This window comes from Polypterus senegalus, chromosome 8 (genome assembly GCF_016835505.1).
Source record: "Polypterus senegalus isolate Bchr_013 chromosome 8, ASM1683550v1, whole genome shotgun sequence".
In the NCBI taxonomy this organism is placed as follows: domain Eukaryota; kingdom Metazoa; phylum Chordata; class Cladistia; order Polypteriformes; family Polypteridae; genus Polypterus; species Polypterus senegalus.
The window spans coordinates 55635917-55660628 of NC_053161.1; the positions used below are offsets into that span (position 1 = coordinate 55635917).

A 24712-nucleotide genomic window follows, 5' to 3' on the forward strand; every position below is an offset into this window, starting at 1 on the left:
AGCACATTTTCATTCAAACAATATAGTTCAAAGTGCTTTACATGATGAAGAAAGGCAAAAAAGACAAAATAAATAAGAATGAAAATTATGGAACACTAATTAGCATAGAATAAAAGTAAGGTCCGATGGCCAGGGAGACACACACATAATAATGACTATAAAGCAAGAAAGTTAATGTCCCAGTCCCAGGGATGCATTACACAAGCATATTGCTGTTGGCATAAAGGAACCTCTGTGGCATTTTTTGACACACTTCTGCTGAATAATTCATTGGCTGAAAGTCCTTAGTATTGGTTTGTTAAAGAGAGGATGTGTAGTATTTTGTAATGCATGTAGTAATGAAATGCATTGTATTTGTCATTCCAGCAAATGGTACAACACAAACATTTGTAATAATGCATTTTATTACTAAGTTCATTAAACATGGGGCGCTTGGGGGCCTTGGGGGCGGGTCGTCTTGAAGATCAGGGGCTACATGCCTAAGATCATGGGATAAAGTCACAGATGCTCCCCAATGATGCCACTGAGCCTAACCCAAACATCTTAGGGTGCAAGACCATTGCTGAGCTGACACACACACCATGTAATCAGTACTACCAAACAACCAAAACCTCCATGGATTTGCCTGATATCAGTTAACATAAAATGCACACATGAATCTGAACATATAAATCAGTTCTAGGCATGAGACAAAAAGTGCTGTATTGAATTTTGCAATATAAGATAGTGTCAATATGAAATGGTATCTTGTATTATTTACAGTGCATCCAGAAAGTATCCACAGCGCATCACTTTTTCCACATTTTGTTATGTTACAGCCTTATTCCAAAATGGATTAAATTCATTTTTTTCCCTCAGAATTCTACACACAACACCCCATAATGACAATGTGAAAAATGTTTACTTGAGATTTTTGCAAATTTATTAAAAATAAATTGAGAAATCACATGTACATAATAATACAGCTTTTGCTCAATACTTTGTCGATGCACCTTTGGCAGCAATTACAGCCTCAAGTCTATTTGAATATGATGCCACATGCTGGGCACACCTATCCTTGGCCAGTTTCACCCATTCCTCTTTGCAGCACCTCTCAAGCTCCATCAGGTTGGATGGGAAGCATCAGTGCACAACCATTTTAAGATCTTTACAGAGATGTTCAATCAGATTCAAGTCTGGGCTCTGGCTGGTCCACTCAAGGATATTCACAGAGTTGTCCTGAAGCCACTCCTTTGATATCTTGGCTGTGTGCTTAGGGTCGTTTTCCTGCTGAAAGATGAACCGTCTCCCCAGTCTGAGGTCAAAAGCGCTCTGGAGCAGGTTTTCATCCAAGGTGTCTTTGTACATTGCTGCAGTCCCTTTATCCTGACTAGTCTCCCAGTTCCTGCCGCTGAAAAACATCCCCACAGCATGATGCTGCCATTACCATGCTTCACTGTTGGGATGGTATTGGCCTGGTGATGAGCGGTGCCTGGTTTCCTCAAACGTGACGCCTGGCATTCACACCAAAGAGTTCAATCTTTGTCTCATCAGACCAGAGAATTTTGTTTCTCATGGTCCGAGAGTCCTTCAGGTGCCTTTTGGCAAACTCCAGGCAGGCTGCTATGTGCCTTTTACTAAGGAGTGGCTTTCCGTCTGGCCACTCTACCATACATGCCTGATTGGTGGATTGCTGCAGAGATGGTTGTCCATCTGGAAGGTTCTCCTCTCTCCACAGAGGACCTCTGGAGCTCTGACAGAGTGACCATCGGGTTTTTGGTCACCTCCCTGACTAAGGCCCTTCTCCCCCGATCGCTCAGTTTAGATGGCCGGCCAGCTCTAGGAAGAGTCCTGGTGGTTTCGAACTTCTTCCACTTACGGATGATGGAGGCCACTGTGCTCATTGGGATCTTCAAAGCAGCAGAAATTTTTCTGTAACCTTCCCCAGATTTGTGCCTCGAGACAATCCTGTCTCGGAGGTCTACAGACAATTCCTTTGACTTCATGCTTGGTTTGTGCTCTGACATGAACTGTCAACTGTGGGACCTTATATAGACAGGTGTGTGCCTTTCCAAATCATGTCCAATCAACGGAATTTACCGCAGGTGGACTCCAAATAAGCTACAGGGGATGATCAGGGGAAACAGGATGCACCTGAGCTCAATTTTGAGCTTCATGACAAAGTCTGTGAATACTTACTGTATATGTACATGTGCTTTCTCAATTTTTTTAATTTTTAATAAATTTGCATAAATCTCAAGTAAACATTTTCACATTGTCATTATGGGGTTTTGTGTGTAGAATTCTAAGGAAAAAATTAATTTAATCCATTTTGGAATATGGCTGTAACATAACAAAATGTGGAAAAAGTGATGCGCTGTGAATACTTTCCAGATGTACTGTATTACATCACCTCATGACTGAAATGAACATCAAACAAAAAATGTCATCTTTAAAAGCAGGAGGTTTAAAAATCTGAAAGACTACAATTATAATATAATGCCAAACTAACTGCAATGAAGTAGAACTATTATTCACCATCTACATAACAACATGAAGGTGAAAGTTGTTGGTGTACAATTTGGACATCGCCTGAAAATAAAAGTATGATGATGTCCACTTTAGACTGTGTGATTCTCAGAGACAGGCTTGCATAAATATGTACAAGGCAACAGGAAAACTTTTGTTTTAGTACATTCTGGTTTTATTAAATACTGTGAGATGTGAAATATTCCAGCTGTTCTGTTTATTACAAAAGACTTCACCTCCTGCTGCAAGCAATCAAACAAAGTGTAGAAAACATTCCACAAAAATAATACAAAAACACCTTGTATCAAAAACACTTGTTAATCTGAAAAAAGCAGCAAAAGCAGAGTGACAGAGGAAAGAAGTCAATACATTCTATCATTTTACTTCATCAGCAGTGATACAGGACATGTATCTCATAATATAACTGAGATATTAACTAGTAACCAGCAGTTCTGACTAATGACTAAAAAATGGTGTAAACATTTATGAAGTTTTATAATATTTTACAGATAGTTAATATGTACAATAAAGTATATTGCTCATCAGTACTATAGGCTTTTATTCATTCATTCTTTTTCTGAATCTACTTCTTCCTATACACTTAAGCCACAGTTAAAAAAAACAAATTCTTCTGTTATATAACATAGAAAGGTGCAAGGCTCTATCTAAAATTCAGTTCTACCACTGTGTTTGAAAAACACTTTGAGATTATGGAAGGAATCCGACAGAAATTAACTTGTAGCCATTAGTCATGGAGTGTAAATTTTTCATGAATACTTCACTCTGTGAACAATTTACAATTAAGTACCACCAACCAGGTGTGGTGTGTGTATATACAGTATATGATGTACATCTGTACATATTATCATGAGTAAAATAAAATCAAAATTAAAACACCTTTTCCACTTCACCCTGGATAACCGGCTGACATGACAGCTTACATACAACCTTCAGCAGATTTTTTGGACAATCACGACTGGCAATTTTGGAGGTTGTTAAAGACTTAGATAATTATGTGTAATTAATAAAACATGTCTTCTGAGAACTGACTGAAACTTTTGTACTTTTATCTTTTTTTCTCATAGAATCAACAAGTACAACACTTTTGTACCATGAGTGACAAAAAAATGCTATTTTTTTTTTTAAGATTTGAAAGCAGAGATGAATTAATACAAATGGCACAAAATCTGCCCAAAAGAGAGATTGGTAAAAATGTGCCTGATGAAGCATAGATAGATAGATAGATAGATAGATAGATAGATAGATAGATAGATAGATAGATAGATAGATAGATACTTTATTGATCCCAAGGAGACATTCACATAATCCAGCAGCAGCATACTGATACTAAAAACAATATTAAATTAAACAGTGATAAAAATGCAGGTAAAACAGACAATAACTTTGTATAATGTTAGCATTTACTCCCCCGGGTGGAATTGAAGAGTCGCATAGTGTGGGGGAGGAACGATCTCCTCAGTCTGTCAGTGGAGCAGGACAGTGACAAAGGTCTGTCACTGAAGCTACTCCTCTGTCTGGAGATGATACTGTTCAGTGGATGCAGTGGATTCTCCATGATTGACTTGGGCCTGCTTAGCGCCCGTCGCTCTGCCACAGATGTCAAACTGTCCAGCTCCATGCCTACAATACAGCCTGTTTTCCTCACCAGTTTGTCTAGGCATGAGACATCCTTTTTCTTAATGCTGCCTCCTCAGCACACCACTGCGTAGAAGAGGGCACTCGCCACAACCGTCTGATAGAACATCTGCAGCATCTTATTGCAGATATTGAAGGACCCCAACCTCCTAAGAAAGTATAGTCGGCTCTGACATTTCTGACACAGAGCATCAGTATTGGCAGTCCAGTCCAATATATAAATACTGTACAGCTACATAATAATAAAGGTTAATTGCACGATTGTACTGCACTTCCATTTTAAAACCAGGAATACCAGTTTTAAAAAGTACATAATAATAATAATACATTCAATAAAAGTTCTTTACACTTTGGACAGATGCGGTAATGACAGCTCAGGACAGCACCAAGAAAATTTGGTGTGCCAACCAGATTGTCCCTTTTTTTCATTTTATTGAATTTATTAAAAGCAAGTAACATTCCATACAAGCAAGTCAAACTTGCCAAAAGTAAATTCAATTCAACTCGCATACATAAGAAAGAGTGCAAAGCCAACAACAGCCAGAGTAAAGCTTTAAGAGGGAAAAAAAAGGGGAAAGAATCCTTTCCCCCAATATAAATGTTATTGATTAGATCCTGTCAAGTTTTGCACAGATCCTCCAAATGAATGAATTAGATTTTTTCCAATTTCAAATAGTATATAACATCATTTACCCACTGACTTCAAAGAGATGAGTTAGGATTCTTCCATTTGAACAAGACAATCAATGTGTCAATAGTAAAGAAAAGGCAATCACAGTTTGTTTGTCCTTCTCCACTTTAAGCCCATTTGGAACTACACCACACACAGCAGTCAATGGAGTGATTGTGACACCAACACTGTCTGATAGGCATTTAAAGATTTTGGTCCAGAATGATGTTAATTTGGTACACACCCAGGACATGAGGCCCAATGAGGCTGAAACTTGGTTGCAACGTTCACAGGTTGGATCTTGTCCTGGAAACATTTTGGACAATTTTAAATGAGACAGATGTGCTTGATATATAATTTTAAGTTGATAGTACTAGGTTGTTGTACCGTGTTAGCCATTTTGAATGTAGAGAAAAGCCAAGCAAAATTGCACATTTTATTGGCTAACTAAAAAGATTACAATATGCAAGCTTTCAAAGCAACTCAGGCCCCTTCTTTAGGCAAGATGTAATAATCATTATTATTATGATTATTACATCTTGCCTGAAGAAGGGGCCTGAGTTGCCTCGAAAGCTTGCATATTGTAATCTTTTTAGTTAGCCAATAAAATGTGTCATTTTGCTTGGCTTTTCTCTACAATTTTAAGTTGAATAATTCTATGCTTTGTACATATGGAGCTACAGTGAATTATGCACATGGCTGCCTTTCACTCATTTTCTGAAATGTTGAGTAAGAGATTCTTTTCCCACTGTACTCTTGGATCTTTGAAATTAAGGGACTTTAAAATGTTTTTATATATTAGTGAAATGCTGTCTGAGTCCTCAAGACTGATCAATATTTCTTCTGGAATAGCAGTAGGTGGGAGGTGAGTAGAATTGGGCAGATTTTATTTAGCAAAGTTTCTAATTTGGAAATAGTGGAAAAATTGTGTTGATGGGAAGCTAAATTTGAAGTGTAATTGTTCGTTGGATGCAAAGACGTTATTTATGCACAAATCTCTAATTGATATAATCCAGAATGTTTTCCAAACATTAAAAACTGCTTAAGTTTGAGATAGTGGAAAAAAGTGGTTATTGTGCAGAGGTGCCACAGATAAAAGCTTCTCTATCTTAAAGTACTTCCTACACTAGTTCCATATTATAAATGAAGCACAACTGGGTTTTTAGTATATTGACAATAATTTGTATTTACTGGGGCACAAAGCAAGGAATATAAAGAAGTACTGCAGGATTTTATTTCTATTGTGGACCAAGTCTGTGTGCGTTCATCTATTTGTGTCAATGTACAGGTTTTTATACTATACTATATTTCGAACCCAGTAATAAAACTGAAAAATATACAGTTAGGTCCATAAATATTTGGACAGAGGCAACTTTTTTCTAATTTTGGTTCTGTACATTACCACAATGAATTTTAAATGAAACAACTCAGATGCAGCTGAAGTGCAGACTTTCAGCTTTAATTCAGTGGATTGAACAAAATGATTGCATAAAAATGTGAGGCAACTAAAACATTTTTTAACACAATCCCTTCATTTCAGGGGCTCAAAAGTAATTGGACAATTGACTCAAAGGCTATTTCATGGGCAGTCTCTGTCCAAATATTTATGGGCCTAACTGTAGGTAGAGCCATGCCAGGTCTTTGTAGGGATGCCCTTTTGGATGAATGGATGTTTTGAATTCCAAATAAATGAGGTTATGATTGAATCTTCTTAAAAATGATTTGTTAATGTATATGGGGATGCTTTGAAGTAGAAAAAGAAACTTAGGAAGGATATTCATCTTGACAGTGTTAATCTTCCAGGTAAAGTGAGAGAAAGGGTAGACCACCTATGCAAGTCTTGCTTAAGGTTTTCCATGCAGACAGCAAAAATTTGTTGATAAAGACCTTTATGTTTACTTGTCATGTTTATCTCTAGGTATTTAAACTGATCTGCAATAAGCAAAGATCATCCCCTTTATTTTATTGCCAGTAGCCTTCTGTCATTTCAAGGGTGTACAAATACTGAGCATTCCCCAATCACTTTAGGAGGTCATCCTCCCTTGGCATGGGATAGGCATCGAACTGGGACACCTGATTGAGCTGATGGAAGTTGGTGAAGAATCACCATTTCGGGACTAATACAATCAGGCTGGCCTCTATCTACCCTAGCTCCAGCATGCAACATATTTCTAGTTCCACCTCTGCCTTCTTTACCTCTGGGAGATGGTATGACCATTCACGGATGACCACACCTGGCTAGGATCAATGAATCACTTGACTGAGGTGATGACAGTTCTGGTGTCCTTGTTTTGCCAGGGGTTGAAGTTGTCCCCATAGTTTTGTTGTTTGCCGTCCGTAAAGAGTGACTGTACAGGAGTAGCCACGGAGTCGTTTGAGGAATTCCTGGCAGGACCTACAAAAGCTCACCTCCTTATGCATACCAAGCCAATAAAAGAAAGCCATAATATGCTCCAAATTTTAATCAGTGCCTAAATATGCCCCCTCTACTTTTCTGTGGTAGAGCGGGGAGATAAGGAGTTGGCTACAGACTTTGAAGCTGCAGGGAGGCAAGTGAGTCAGAGGTGAGTGGGTCAGGGGCTTCCCCTTGGTCAAGATCCACAAGATTGTATTAGGTGGATTCCCTTTTGCATTGCTGGGACTCTCCTCCAGGCATTTGGTCTTCGTCCACTATGAGACTCATAATTTTGGTCTTGTATGGGGACTCCCTGTCGGATTTTCTATGAGGTTAGTCTCTTCCCAGGATCACAGCATAAGGAGGCTTCAGATTCACCACTACACGCATCCATCTGACCAGCCTTTCTGCCAAAAGCCAGCAGACTGTGGTGGGTTAACTCCGGGCCTCACCGTAAATTCAGGTCAGACTGGCTCGTTTGTCGTCATATTATTCGGTCTTGCCATGCATGTAAAAGTAACGACATGAGGGTTAGGCGCAACTGCAGCCACAGCCTACTGGGTCGTCTCCACAGTTGCAGGTTGCCATTGTATGTCCAGGCTCGTCGCAAAAGTAACGACATGAGGGTTAGGCACAACCACAGCCACAGCTACAGTCTAATTGGATCGTCTCCACAGTTGCAGGTTGCCATTGTATGTCGCAAAAGTAACAGCGGAGAGGCAGGGGCTATTGCCCCTCCTCCTTGGAAGAGTTTCACCATCTCTTGGGGTTGTCTCAGGTTTAATGTATGACCGAGGTGGGACTGGCATCATTTTTTGGGGGGCTCGGTCTAGCTGGCAGCACAGTGGCACTCTATGACATCCACCAGCGTCTACATATTTGCCCAGCAAACAGTTATTCAAGGAGGGCATGTTCCAAAATACTGGTGCCCACCATCTTCACTATCTGCTCAGCCTTTAAGATGCATTTCTATTTGTGTGGTTTTTCAAGGTTGTGACCCTGAATTAATCAGCAGACAGAGTAAAGGTAAGCCTTTTGTTCTGAGCCTTATCCAATTTGCAGATAACAACCTTAGTTACACTTTTGTCTTCTCATGTGTTTACTTTTCATGTCTTGCTTGGTTTTGGACTTATTGCATGTCATTTGACTTTGTATTTTGTCTATCATCTAGATTTTTTGTCACTTCATTTATTTTTATTTTCATTTGTTTTGCCATCTGCTCACACCTCCTGGTTTACTCAAGAAACCAGTTATCTGTTTTTCCTACCAAGTCAGGACACCAGAATATTATGTCAACAGAACCAGATGGGACTAGTCTAAATGCCTTCACCCGGCGGCTTCTCAGCACTGCAGGTAAAGACAGTGTTAGTGGTAGTGCCCCCTATCATCTCTGCAGGTCATTATATACTTCGACTGAGCCTGTGGGGAGTTCCTGTGACGGAATGCCTGACAACACTTATAAAAATACAAATCACTAATTTTTCTTGTCATCATCTATACAAACTTAAACATAATATCTTTTAAATACACTGCTTGAACTAGCTCAGCGTTTCTCAACCTTTAAGTGTTTGCGACCCGAGTTTTCATAACAGTTTTAATCACGCCCCACTCACGTTTTTTTGAATTAATGATATATTATAGATGCATATTTAATTATACCTACTTAACTTTTATCGAGTTTTATCTAACTCTATATTTATTTTTCTAGTATCAGAAAGTAGTTTTAAGTTAATTTGTTTTGGTTTCAATAGATGCATTTTTCATATTTTTTATTCTTGTTTTCTTTTTTTCACATCTTCGCGCCCCCTTTTTGTTACACAGTTTGAGAACCACTGCACTAGCTCACCTTCCACTAAAAGGGTGCTGGGAGTTATAGGAAACATAAGGATACATTAAACCTTTTATGATTTTCACAAATTTCACAAAGTCACATTAAAACTAATATACAATAATAATAATTATTATAATAATACAAAACAGGCCTAATATGCACAGTATTAAAAATACAATTCAAGATATTCCAGTGTTATAAACTACGAGCTAACCAGTTCAGCAATTAAGTGTGCATGAACAGCATGAAGTGAATGAGTAAGTAGAGGGCAGTGGCAGCGGAAAACCGACGTGCCTCAGGGCCGTAACACTGTAATGTTGGGGGTGGGTAGACAAGTCTGAGTGCGATTAAAGTTAAAGCGATCACAGAGCTGCTTTTATATTGGCTTCTCCAAGTGGTCTCAACTTCCTCAACAGGTTTCGACCACCTGAGGTGCGTGTCTTTCTCAGTTCAGGACCCAGGGCACTACACCATTATTTCCACGGCGCACCAGCTGAAAAACACTTGTGTAGAGTACAATTATCAAGTCGATGATGGGGATGAATAATTGAGGACAGTATTTACGGAGTTTTAATTGTTTACGTTTAAACTATGCCATTATTTTTTTTTTAATTCCTTTGTGTTGATTCTACATTAAATGTATGTTTCAGTGTTTATTTACTTAATGATTTATGTATTAATTTTTTAATTACGTTTTAATATTAGATGTGATAAATTACAATTAATTACATGCATTATTTAATAAATTAATTTTTTTAAGAGATTCACAGCCCTAATATATAAAGTTTAATGTGAATTTTTCAAACATTATTACACACAGAGAAAAGTACAAGATTTGAAGCAAATTGTTTTTATTTTAAATAATGAATTAATTGAGCTAATTTCAGTAACTATGTGCAAGTAACCTTAGCATGCATTGCAGGTAAATTAATATAAGCAACTATTAAGTAAAAGATCAAGTATCCCATATTAAAAATAAATGTATTAAAGAGTAATCAACATGAGTACATATGGCAGTTTATTTTTCAATCATATGCTGGAATTCTTTGATATCTTCAGTTTCATAAGGCTTTTAATAAGGTACTACATGAGAGCCTAGTGATTAAACTGAAGTATGTGTAGACTCAAGGTACAGTGTGTAAGAGAGAGGTTGGGAGCATGTGCAGATAGAATGTTGTTGCACCCACCACACAACACACTACCTGAATTGGGACGTGAGTGCAGCAGGTTACACCTAGGCACCACACTGGAATAATGTGCGGGTTTTTTTACAGTGGCCGGATTGCCAATTCTGCCACCAACCCCAAAGTTTTCCCTGTAAGTTGGAGGACCTGCTTGCAGGGCTGGATGCAGGTTAACGTCATACCCAAGATAAAGCAATTGCAAGTTAAGAGCCTTGATTAAGGGGGCCACCCAGCAGAGTAGAGTCACTTCAGGCGTTTACAGGATTTGAACCGGCAACCTCCCCTTGCTGGTAGAGATGCCTAGCCTCAGCCACCACTCTGCCCACAGTGTGTAAATAAATGCAAAATTATTTTAATCATGAAAAGCAAAGGGCTATGGTATGAGGACATTTAACCAATTTAAATTAACTTAAAAGTGGTGTCCTTCAGTATTAGTGCTGCTCCAGCTGCTCTTTCTAAAATATTGTATAAATCTGAGATTTGAATACATAAAGGATCTGAAACTTGAAAATACATCTTATGAGTCATAGTGGACTCATAAATGTTCACATCTAGACAGCGTATAGAAGAAGGCTAAAATGATATTAAGTAACACAGACTGATATGTGGAGTACACATCAACAGAGGTTATGCTTAAACTATACAATGCATTAATGAGGAGATACCTAGAATATTGTGTGCAGGTTTATAACAAAGAAGACATAGCAGCACTACAGAAAACACTGAGAAGAGCAAATGGGTTGACTACAGGAGGGAAAGGTATGTGCTATAATGACTGATTGAAGAAGCTGAATATTTTCAGTTTAAGCAAACTAAAATTAAGAGGTGACATGATAGAAGTATTTAAAATTATAAGGGGAATTAGGCTGATTGAGTTCTTTAACAAGAATACAGCAGCGCAGATGGATACTGCTTGAGGATACATTTCTGAGAAATGCTAGAAATCAGCTGAATGGTACTGATCCAGAGGTTACCTTCAGACAGGTATGGCCCTGGGACACATCTGGTGTTGAGAGGTGCATTCATAGTAACAAAGTTCATTCCTCACACTGCACCTAACCCTCAGCCTTTGCCTTGTCAGTGCTAAGGTTGAGTCTGATCCGGCTACATGAATTGCCTAACTAAAAGGTATGTGCTAGCAAATGCTCCCAGGCCAGGCCTGGAACCCTGTAGAAATGTTCCAGACAAGATTGTCTTAAATTTAATTAGAAAACTACTGAGGTTCAAATTCTGGATTGCTCTTTGCCAGTCCTCCTAGCAACAAAACCAGTTAAATGACAATTAACTGACCGTAACCAATCCACCCAAAACTTCAAATCGTCAACTGTGAATACTGCAACCCATTTTAATCCAGGACTATCATGAAAGCAAATCTAACAATATTTCCAGAATTGATAGCAAAATGCATCCTAAAATAGTCCCTAGGGTACTTTGGATAAGGATTACAAAGCAATGCTTTGGCTAAACTGCACAGCTTGACTAGAATATAAATTCTGGCTGCAGCTAGTTTCATTCATTAATACAATCATGTAATTAAAATGGCTTGTTTCAGATAAATGTTATTACATTATCATTAGGCCCATTTTCTTTGATATTCCACCTTTCAACGTTATCCCCTTGTGCCAAAGATTGAACAGCGAAATCCCTGCACATTGTGTAAGTTGTCATGCCAGGTAATGCAATAAACATAATAACACAGCACCAAATGTAATAACATCTGCAACCAACATCTGTGTTGCTCTTTATTAAAAAAGGCAATAGATTTTTTGAAAGGTTCAAATAAGAACTGTCTGCAAAAAGGCTAAACCAATTAAATGAAACAATAAGCTGAGGGGCCAAGTAAAATATAAATTCAATAACAGCTGTCACTAAAATTCTCATGTATCACCTCAAAAAATTAAGAAAAAAAGCCTACATCCAATAACATATCAATCACATGATAATAAAAAAAAACAGTATTTGATTTGGTAGTACAAACAGTATTACATGATTGTCATATTTTAGATATTAGGTTGCTATGGAAAAATACATTTTTAGAGTTAGAGCAGCTAGCTCTCCTAATGTCAAAAATATTCCACATTATAACTTATTCATTTAGCTAACACAGTACTCAGGTATGTTTAGTTAATGTGAGTATATCTTGAACCTGTACCGCAGAAAGTACTTTGGTTAATATAACATCATTTTTATTACTAGCAACAAATGATCTTCTTTTCACCTTTAGTATATGTATCATATTTGAAAAGGGTGTCTTAACCTAAAAACTGAAGTCAAGTAAAACTGATCAATTTAATGTAAACGTATAGCACAATGTGCTAGTTCAACTCCCGTAAAACACACTCATTAAAAGAAAGTCATTGTACCTTCTGAAAATAAAAGGCAATGTATCCTGATGTTGCCACACATAAATGAACTAGCTAAGTTAATAATGAAAGAATATTATGTTATTATATACTGACACTAAGGCCAGGGTTATACTTCACGCGACGCAACACATGCTCCAACAGATGCTACTGCTACACAAGCATTGTACTGTTTATACTTGTGGGCGTACTTTACGTATATCTGGAAGATTCCACCAGGTGGCAGTGGGAGATACTATCACGGTGAGAACTGGTTCAGCTTTGCTGTGTTGTGAATTGCCTGAAACATCCAGTAAATTCCGAGGACACCTTGCTACAATATCTCTGAAAAGGATGGACTTTAATGAATAAATCCATCAATCCAGGGATGCACCCATTCCAGATAGCATTGGGCACGAGGCAGAAATAATCCCTAAACGGGGCATCAGCTCATCGCAAGGTGAATACAAGCACTCACATACACTAGCGTCATTTTAGCATCACCAAACCTGCATATCTTTGGAAGGAAAGTGGAGCACACTGTGGAAACCCACCAGGAAAACATGCAAACTCCAGGCAGGGAACAGCAGTGACATGACTCCCTGAGAAACAGCAGCACTACCACCGTGCCACCTCCATATGTGCAATTATTACCAGTATTCTTTATTTAAACGAAGTTAATGATTTATCTGTAAAATTTAACTTGCATACCTTAATGCATTTCATCATAAAAGTGATATCAAATATAAATCTAAGGATTCTAAATGTGCAAAGAGTTGGAATATCATAAATTTAATGTGTTCTGTGTGGTGATCTATTGCTGATTGCCACTGCTGTCAGGTAAAAATGAAGCCCCAGAAGCACGTAGAAATCAACAACTGGGTCAGTTTTAAGATGACGTTTATGACGATCTGCTTTAATGATAAAGTAAACTACGAGATGGCAGGGGGGAGTGGTGTGCGACCCGGCCTGGACGCCCAGGAGGACCAGAGGAGGGCTTATGCTTTCCCCAGACCACGTGGGGGCGACCGTCCTGGTACCTTTGGGGGCCACGGGTACAGAGCTTTGAAGCTCAACTCTGCAGGGGCCCATGGTCATGGTCCCTATGCCTTTGGAGCCCTGGACCGCCACACCCGGAAGTGCTGGGGGGAAGAGGAGCGGGGACACCCGGAGTGCTTCCAGGGATCCAGCCGGCACTTCCGCCACACTGGGCCGTGTCGATGAAAGATTGCCAGGACACACCTGGAGCACATCCGGGGGAGGATAAAAGGGGCTGCCTCCCTTCATACAAGGACTAGAGTCGGGTGGAAGAGGACGAGGTCTCTGGCGGAGGCAAGGAGGCAGCCTGAAGAGAGAAGGCATTGTTGTGTGTTGGCCAGGACTTTGGGGTTGTGTGGCAATTGCTACTTGTTATATAGTAGTGTAAATAAACGTGTTGTGGGTGACATGAACATGTCTGCCTGTCTGTGTCCGGGTCGACTACCACAGAGGTTAAAGTGGACATTTCATGATTAAAGCCGAAATTTCCATTTCACAAAAAAGACAGCACAGAAGATGGTATGTTAGATCTTTAAAATGTATCGAGTCATTACATTGGGGAATATGCAATGCTTGAATATAAAAGCACCACAAATGCATTTGTATGTCGCCATTTTGCTTCAGTACATTGAACCATTCATTAAACATAGAAGCATGCACATCTGTCCCGGAGTATCCTCAAAATGGCTTTCTGTCACATGTAGATAGTAGAGACTTTCGACGTTACATTCCAACTTTTATCACACTGCGCCCTTTGACTTTTGGGTGGTACTGCAACTTGCGCACATGTCGCGTTAATTTCTGAGGACATGGTCAGAGAACATGTCATATGAACTGATAATTAAAATGAGACAAAAATTAGCGTTTTAAGGTTAAAAACTGTGACACGACGTTTATTAAAATAAAATTTAGAAAAAAAGAATACAATTTACCAGAACATATTAATATTGCATTGTGGTAATACAGAAACTGTGCTTGGTGCAAAATACAATTGAATTAACATGCAAATAAAATTAGTATGAGAAATTTACAAACTACACAAAACTGTCCCTAAATTCCACTGAAAAGCAAATAAAATAGTCCAAGAGAAAATTTGAAAATCAAAGTAATTCAACAAAATCTTTAGTCATTATTGTCATATGTGCAGAATTCAATGAATCTGCGTTTACCAAGGATTTACCGTATTTGTTTTTTTGTTTAACTATTCAGCAGCCTAGTGACCTGTGGGTTGAAAGTGTCCCTGAATCTACTAGTTCAGGTGCTGATAACCCTGTACCATTTCTTAGAAAGTAAGAGTGAGAAACATGGCAGTACATCTTCAATTATAGTGTTTGTCTTTCTAAGAGAAGGCAGCTGGGTGTCAGTACCATTCTGCACTGCCTTTCCCACCATCTTTATGGGCATTAAATTCTTGAGCTGGGCAGGAGTCCTACCAGAATGTGATGTAGCCAGTGAGGATCAACTCCACTGTGCAACTATGGATTCTGAGCCTACTCTGCTTTTTCATAGGTACATTTTAGTTGTATTCTTGACGTTAATCTGCATCCAACACTGCAAGCAGGTCCTCCAACTTGCAGGGAAAACTTGGGGGTTGATGGCAGGATTGGCACCCCAGCTACTGTTAAAAAAACCTCACACTGTTTAGTCTGGTGCTAAGGTGTCACCCGTTGCACGGCTGCCCTCAGAACCCAATCCAGGTGGGTGCGGCAACGTGTTGTAATCAGCACATGCTCCCAACCCCTCTGTCTCTTGATAGTCTATACTGGCTTATATTATCCTATTCTTCAGAGATATGTACTAATCTCCACTATTCTCTGCTGTCTTTTCCAGTTCTTCTGTGGTGGTGCTCTGCACCACTGCCACTTGATCAAGGCATCTTGCAGCCCTGCGTGGATGGAATGAAGATGGGTGTCCTAGCTGTCCACAAGACCAACGTCACCTAATGCTATCATGTTGGCCTTGGAACCCCTGTACATTTAGTTTGTTTTCTTGTTTTCCCAGCTATTTGACCTTACCTTTTTTTTTTTTTTTTTATTAATTTTATTACACTCCATACAAAGCAATCAAGTTTTTACAAAAAGAAAAATAGAGTTAAGAACAGATCGATCCCCACCCTTGAGAGAGAGAGCAAGCCAAACGGCATAAAACTTAAGCTTTTAAACATACCTAAATTAATAAATTCTCTATGCTTCATGAACTTATTTTAAAATATTACTGATTAGATCCTGCCATGTTTTGAAAAACGTCTGTACGGATCCTCTAACTGAGTATTTGATTTTTTCCAATTTCAAATAATATAACACATCAGTTTCCCACTGACTTAAAAGAGGAGAGTTTGGGTTCTTCCAGTTTATCAGAATAAGTCTGCGTGCCAACAGTGTAGTGAATGCAATCACAATTTGTTTGTCTTTCTCCACTTTAAGCCCCTCTGGAAGAACCCCAAACACAGCTGTTAATGGGTTAGGAGGGATTGTGAATCCAAGGCTGTCTGAAGGTAATTAAAATTTTTGTCCAGAATAATGTTAATTTGGTGCAGGCCCAGAACATGTGACCCAGTGAGGCTGGACTTTTGCAGCGTTCGCAGGTTGGATCATGCCCTGGAAACATTTTGAGAGTTTTAGTCGAGACAGATGTGCTCGATATATAATTTTGAGTTGTATAATTGTATGCTTTTGCATATGGAGCTCGAGTGAATTCTCTGCATTGCTACTTTCCACTCCTCTTCTGATATATTAATTGAGAGATCTTTTCCCAGTGTCCTCTTGGATCTTTGAAAGGGAGGGATTGTAAAATGATTTTATATATTGTAGAGATGGAGTCTAAGTCCTTGAGATTGAGCAATATTTTTCCAGCATGGATGAGGGTGCAAGATGAGGAAAATCTGGAAGGTTCTGTTTAACAAAGTTCCTGATTTGAAGATAGTGAAAGAAATGTGTAGCTGGAATGTTAAATTTGGAATGTAATTGTTCATAGGATGCAAAGACGTTGTCTATATAAAGATCTCTAAGCAAGTTAATTCCAAATTTTTCCAGATATTAAAAACTGCATATGTTTGTGAAGGTTGAAAGAGGTGGTTCTCTTGCAGAGGTGCCACAGATAGAAGCTTCTCCGTCTTAAAATGCTTTCTACATTGGTTCCAGATTCTAAGTGAGTGGAGCACAATTGGGTTATTAGTGTATTGCCGATAACGTGTGTTTATTGGAGCACATAGCAAGGAATACAAAGAAGTACTGCAGGATTTTACTTCTATTGTGGTCCAAGCCTGTGTATGTTCTTCTATTTGTGTCCAGGTTCTTATCGCCTGTATATTTGCTGCCCAGTAATAAAACTGGAAGTTAGGTAGAGCCATGCCACCTTCTGCCTTTTGTCTTTGTAGGGTCGCTCTTTTGATGCGTGGATGTTTTGAATTCCAAATAAATGAGGTTATTGTTGAATCTAATTGCCTAAAGAATGATTTATTAATGTATATTGGGATGTTTTGAAATAAAAAAGGAGCTTAGGAAGAATATTCATCTTAACAGTGTTAATTCTTCCAGCTAGTGTGAGATGAAGGGTTGACCATCTATGCAAGTCTTGTTTAATTTTTTCCATGCAGACGGCAAAATTTTGTTGATAAAGAGCTTTATGTTTACTTGTGATGTTTACCCGAGGTATTTAAACTGTTCTGCAATGATAAAAGGTAGGGTGTCTAATCTAATATTATATGCTTGAGAATTCACTGGAAAGAGTACACTTTTATTCAGATTAATTCTGAGACCAGAGATCTTTTGAAATTCTGTGAGTGCTGCTAAGACTGCAGGCACAGAATTTTCTGGGTCTGATATATACAGTACCATGTCATCTGCATATAATGAGATTTTCTGTTCCAGTCCTTCTCTGCTAATCCCCTTTATCTGATCAGTATTTCGACAATGTATTGCCAGTGGTTCAATGGCAATGCAAACAGCAGCGGTGACAAGGGGCATCCTTGTCTAGTGCCACGTTCTAGTTTAAAGTAGTCTGAGCAAATGTTATTGATGCAAACTGAAGCTTCTGGGTTAGTATACAGTAATTTAATCCATGCACAAATGTTTGGGCCAAACCCAAACTTCTCCAATGTAGTAAAAGGTATTTCCATTCAATCATGTCGAATGCTTTTTCTGCATCCAATGATAATAATATTTCTGGGGTGTTTGATTTAGTTGGTGAGTATATTACATTAAACAGGCGTCGAAGATTTGAAGATAAGTGCCGGCCCCTAATAAATCCAGTTTGGTCTTGTGATATTACCGAGGGGAGCACTTTCTCCATCCTTCTGGCTAAGATTTTAGAGAGTATTTTAACGTCGTTATTCAGAAGTGAAATTGGTCTGTATGATGCACATTGTAATAAGTCCTTATTTTGTTTTGGAAAAACAGTGATTAGTGCTTGGCGAAAGGTTTGTGGAAGAGATTGGTTATCTCTGGCTTCTGTAAATGTTGCTAATAGGAGGGGAGCTAGCTGAGCGGAGAATTTCTTGTAAAATTCTGCAGGGTAGCCATCAGGGCCTGCTGCTTTCCCGCCTTGGAGTGACTTTATAGCATCTAGTAATTCTGATAACGCCAAAGGTTTATCAAGTTCCTCCGCACTAAAAGCGTCTATTTGTGGTATCTGTAATGTATCCAGAAATGCATTAGAGTATGTATTGTCTTCTTTAAACTCAGTAGTATATAGGGATTTATAGTAGTCTCTGAAAGTGCGCATTATATTTTTGTGTTCGACGATTTTATCTCCGTTCGTGTTGGTGATTACGACCTTACCTTTTTTTGCCTAATCTAATTTGTTTTTCTTTTTCTTTTCGTGTAATTGTCTTTTTGCCGTCTTGTAAAGCACTTTGAGCTACATTGTTTTTATGAAAATGTGCTATATAAATAAATATTGTTGTTGCTTTTGTTTGTGGTGGTATGGAGAACAAGGCAAGAATCAACCCTGAATAGAATGTCAGCGCATCAAAGGGCATACTTACTCATGTATTCACTCTCTCCCACACACACACGCACGGCCAGTTTATAGCTGCCAGTGGAAAAAGCCAAGCAACTGAGGTATTTTTTTTTTTAATGAGAAGGTAATTCTTTATGTTACTTTCTGGTCTGTTGTAGACTATTCATATATATGTAAAGATAAGCTGCAATAAATTACAAAAACTATAGTCATTTTTAAAAATTCATGATTTAAAAGATCTTAATATTAAGACTTATTAAATATATAGGTTAAGTGAGGAATACTGTGCCTCTTGTAAGGTTGTAGAAATGAGGCAAGTTACAAAAATGCAAGTAACTTTTAAGATATACATGCGTGAACTGCTATCTGCAGTTATCAATATGACTGGCAGTCTTTCTTATTCTTCCCTAGATGTGATAATGATTATGAATGCTTTTGAGCTGGGAGTTGAAGCATGTCACTGTGATTGTTAAGTGATTTAAAATCATAATTTCTTTCCTAAATATCAGAAAAACATTTAAACAACTGTCACTAACTATTTGATGAAATTATCTAACAAACATTTATTAAGGCTAGAGCACACAACAGGTAGTCAATTCTACAGTATTAACAGATGTCTTTTCATATTAACAGATGTTTTTTCAATGCAACATCTAAGCCTTATTTATTTGGAAGTGCCTGGGAGCCAATAACAGAACAAAAGAAATACAAAGACAATAACAATTTGCCTTTAGTATTGTGTTAGAAAGGACAATTGGATGGGTAGGTGAACTTTTGTTCATAATGACAATTGTTCAGTTCTAAGTGTATAAAAATAACAGTGGTCATGTAATGCTAAAGTCATATACAAGCCTGCAAACTGCTAAATGTGAAAATGACTACCAATTACATTTCTAACCTTCTAACACATTTTCCATTATGTCATCATTTCAGAAGTGTCTTTAGGACTTATTCCTGAATTACTAATAGTTCTGCTGCTACACTCTAATCTCTAAGCACAAATTTCCTGCTAAGCATCTTTATTGGTGTGAAATACTGTATGAAGCAAGTAATAAAAATTAGCTACCTTTAACAGGAACTATTTAACTTTATTTAAGATTACAACTTGACTTGGCATCATCCTTGACTTTATATTGTAAATGTAAAAATGTGATGATGGTTGGATAATGGATGGATGGATTGATGCCTTTGGTCAGTGTTTTTAATATTTAATGAACACATCTTTTAAAAGCTTTTTGCAAACTTTTTATAATAACTTTTTGGTTGACATCATGTTTCAATCAGATGTGGTTTACAGATAGATTAGAGTTGTTTTGTATTGAACTGAGACTACTTAGCATGCATGCAGGCTTACATTTTTTTATTTTAGCCCAGTAATGATATGAACTGGCTCCTCAGCATCCACGGTAGACTAGTGGTATACATTTTGGGAATTTTTCAAAACTAACAAACTGACATACAGTAGTTTTCTTCACTTTATGTTATCTTGAAAGTTGAATCAGCATCTGTGGAAATGGACATGATGCACTTTTTTCTGTTTAATGATTTGGACATGAGGCACTCAATACAGAAGTATTGTTCACTCAGGACCCTGGAGTGTAATCAGCAGCAAATATTGCACCTGAGGTTTGCAGTATCAAAAGAAAAGCACCTGAAAGCCTGATATCTCAGCTTTGCAGCTGCTTTGTGTGACATGAGTGAGTGTATAGAGGAAAAGACAGCTCTGTGTGAGAGTATGGCTTCACAATTAAGTGCTTAGTCTCCCTCCATCCCAAGCTGTGATGGGCTCATACTCACTGAAATACATTTTCCTTTATCCTGTAACCTTGGTGTATATCCTAATCCTTTCACAGAACACACATACACCTAAAACAAGGTGAAAACCACTAGAAAAAAATATCTGCATGAGTTTTGACACTGTATTAACTTCTTTAACAAACAACTGTTAAGGCAGAGAAAGGTATCATGTCAATAGATCATAAAAGTCTAGTTGAAGAGTGACAACACTGCCAAGAAGCAAATGTCAAATTTTGTAATAACCTACGTTAAAAAACAAGCCTATTAGAAAAATATTAATAATGGAGATAAACAGCAGAGGACAAACTAAGTAATTCCATATTGCAGATGATTCCCTTCATTTTTGGTACTAAAACTTGTTAAAAAGTGTCAGGTGATCCAGATTAAATATTAAATTTCTCAATTCTTCTAGAGGCTTTTTAAGAAGATCAGACTTCTAAAAATGCATTCAGTTTGATTCTTCTTCTATTCATATGATGTGAATCCCACAGGTTTGCCAAACCACTCGCATGTAGACTATATATATATATACGTCTGGAGATTTTTTTTTTTGGTTTTCTGTCCACCCTGGCCATTGGACCTTACTTATTCTATGTTAATTAATGTTGACTTGTTTTTATTTTTTACTGTGTCTTCTATTTTTCTATTCTTCATTTTGTAAAGCACTTTGAGCTACATTTTTTTTGTATGAAAATGTGCTGTATAAATAAATGTTGTTGTTGTTATTGTTATATTTGTGACAGGTTACAAAATTCTTTTGCTTCAAGCAGTTTGCAACTTGGAAAGCTTGGTCATTAACAGAGTAGTAGTACTACAGTACATTGAAAGCAATAATAGGCGCTTTTTGTGATTAGTATATCATGGAAGTCATAATTGTAATTGTGATTAATATACGACTAAATTGTGCAGCCCTATAGGGGAGTGAGGTTTTAATGTGACATTAAGTAAGTAAAACATTCTTACTACCTTGGACTGCACTTAACATCACTTTTAGAGGCAAGGCCATCATTTGTTGATGAAAATAGGGACTGCCTCTTGTTCAGTAAGACAAAGTGGGTCACAAATGATTGGCAGGAGAACCATGTCACTGTAATGGATATGTAAGCTGTTGGGACATGTGAAAGATTGGACCCATTTTGTGAACACTGCCATAAGACAGAGCACTTTTGTTGCTCCCTGTGTAAGTTTTCTTTAACTTCACAGCTCTATTTTATGGGTGTCATGGAGATAAACATTTGTCATAATAATTGTGTTTGGCTAATTTGGTCACTGTTGTATTCTAATGCCATTATCTAACCGAATGTAGGTATTATGAAGCCTTCTTTCTGTGCTGGGTGTGAGTAAAAGGACAGGAATGTGATTGTTTCAAATGTTACTGCGGGATAATTAAGAGTGTGTTTGTTTTGTTTTTTTTTCCTTAGAAAAAGGCAAATTCTCAAAAATGTTATACAGCAAAAAATACAAGTCAGAGTTTAACTTTGTAGTTCATATGCCTTGTAAATGGATATACTTTTATCCATCCATCTTCTAAAGCTTTAGAATGTGATTGGAAACCAGACAGACAGGTCAGACTGGGGGATCAAATCCAGGGGTCTCATGGATAATGCCGTGCATAGAATTCACACTAAAACATGGTGTACAGCCAAATGCGGAAATATGTGTACGCACAAAAAAATCCAGATGCATAAATTTGTGCATAGGCCAACTTCCACGTTCTTCCACTACAGAAATCCCGGTCAGTGTAAAAAGTAACGCATGTGCACGCACCTGCTGTCCCGCCCTGTCTCCTCCCAGAATTACGTCTCTTTGAATATGCATATCAATATATATATATATATATATATATATATATATATATATATATATATACACAGTAATCCTCGCTATATTGCGCCGACTTTCGGTTTCACTCTATCAGGATTTTAAATGTAAGCACATCTAAATATATATCACAGATTTTTCGCTGGTTCGCGGATTTCTGCAGACAGTGGGTCTAAAATTCTTTTTTTTGCATTGGTCTTAATTGATATTCTAATTTTCTGAGATACTGAATTTGGGACTTTCATTAGTTGTCAGTTATAATCATCAAAATTAAAAGAAATAAACATTTGAAATACATCAGTCTGTGTGTAATGAATGAATCTAATATACAAGTTTCACTTTTTGAATGGAATTACTGAAATAAATCAACTTTGTCATGATATTCTAATTTTATGACCGGCACCTGTACAGTAGGTCATCTTTGTTGGGTTATTCCAGAAACAAACAAAAAAATACAGGATCAAGAGAAGAAAAAGTAAATGGAAACGCTACTGTATTATTTTTGTTATGGAAGGAAAACGTACATAGATGCAGTGGTTTGCAAAAGTTTGGTCTTAAAATACATGCTATTGTGAATAGTTAAGTGAGCAGGATTAAAGTTAAAGATGACACACTTATTTTCAGCATATTATGCAAGATTAGTGTATAGTTTTTGTTTTGTACAGTTCTACAATGAAAAAAGGAAAGGAGCACCATGCTAAAGTTTGGGAAATTTGACATAATTGACATACAAATCCCAGGAGATCAGCCTACATGCAAAGTTTGAAGGAAATTGGTTTGGTAAAAGCGGGTAAAAAATTGTCTTGCCAAATTTGACCCAGACAAACAGAGAGGGAACAATGAATACAAGCATGTAAAATAATAATAAAGCATAAACAAAACACTGTATATGTATGCTTATACACATTCTCAAACCTGCCTAATTTAATTCAAGATTCCTGGGATCTACAGCCTATCCAAACAGTACTGGGCACAAAGCATTAAAACAACCCTGGAGTGGGCACCAGTCTATTGCAAGGCACACACACTGTCACACACGCGTGTTTAGGAGACAACTAAAAGGCTTGAATACATGTAATTCCACGCCCGACCAGGGGGTGGCGAAGTGCACTAATTCTCTCTCTCGATCCCTAGCAGACCATTCTAGAAAAATCCCGCTTGGCTCTGGGGCAGCCAACGACATCACTTCCAGTTCCGGTCCTGATGACATCACTTCCTTTACTGGCCTTTAAAGCCGCCATCTTGTCGATAATAGAGCAATTCTGTTTTGGACTCTGTTGTATGAATATGTCTTTGGCACCAGTTTTGCAGCCGGGAAAAATTATACGGGTGGCTGCCCCAAACCTTTGCAATGTCTTATGGTCGTTCTTCCTACAACACATATCAATAAAACAGTAAAACAGTATATCCATGTCAATAAAAATAACACCAAAATATCACCAATTAACACAAAAAGCACATCTATGGAAAAGTAGGAGGAAAATAATGGTAGCCAAAGGAGAACCCAAAAAGGAGATACAGGGAGAAAGTGAATATGTGAATATTAGCGCTATCTAATGTGCCACTGTGCAACTCTCTATATATAAACATCTGTATGTGATTTTAAAATAAAACAATTGTTTAATATTCTGCAGATGAACTGGAAACTCCCAAGGTAATGTGCCACCTCTTGATATAAAATGTAATTTAACATGTTCATGTTTCCATAATACCATCTAACAAATACTCAAAGATCACTCATGAGCTATTAAAAACATTGTGTCATATCAAAGAATACAATTTTATTTGATTCATTAGTAAAAAGCACAAATGATGTTTCCATTTTAGCCATTAAAGTTTTAGTATAAACTTAAAATTATTACCTTTGTATTCTTTAAAAGACTTAAAGAAAAATGACAACAATGTCATTTACTGTGAAAGAAAGACACTATTCCCATTGGAATATATGCTTTGTAGACAATACCAGACTTCACGTTACTTGAAATTCTGTAACACATACCTGTCAGCCTTCAATCAACATCAAACATAAATAAGGATTACATCCACATTCAAACTGGGGCTTACTGAATATTACTTATAATGCTGCATAGTGTACATAGAGCTGATACTGTAGTCTTCAACAATAACTGGCTTATCCATACTTACACCAATGACTTCTCTAGCCGGTTTCCATGAGATCCCACCACCTCTCCCAGAGTACACTGTGCTTGGCCCAAGAAGTCCTAAAAGAAAAGGCTCAGATTTAATACATGGCTTACATAGCACATTTAACAGCTGACAGTTTTTTAAATAGATTATAGCAATGACCCTCAACATTGTTTTGCTTATTTTTAATTATCTGATCTGTCAGTATTAAAGCTCATTCCTGGTTTTGTCTTGGGAAAACACACACAAGCTCATGGCATATTCTGAGCACAAGTGTCTTTTAAACTGCATTAAAAAAAGAATTAATCACACATTGGCTTCTGTTAAGTGTTTTAAACTGTTGTTTGCTAATAAAGGCGCTTCACA

The 24712-nt window shown here is 37.6% G+C and overlaps 1 protein-coding gene across 1 annotated transcript in view; it reads right to left on the minus strand.

The window, feature by feature from the left end:
* The window catches only part of LOC120533951 (copine-8), a 780386-nt gene that overhangs the window by 364131 nt on the left and 391543 nt on the right, over window positions 1-24712 (minus strand). The window contains exon 6 of the mRNA XM_039761099.1: window positions 24347-24423. Within this exon, the coding sequence (XP_039617033.1) occupies window positions 24347-24423 (77 nt within the window). The remainder of the gene's footprint in view (window positions 1-24346; window positions 24424-24712) is intronic.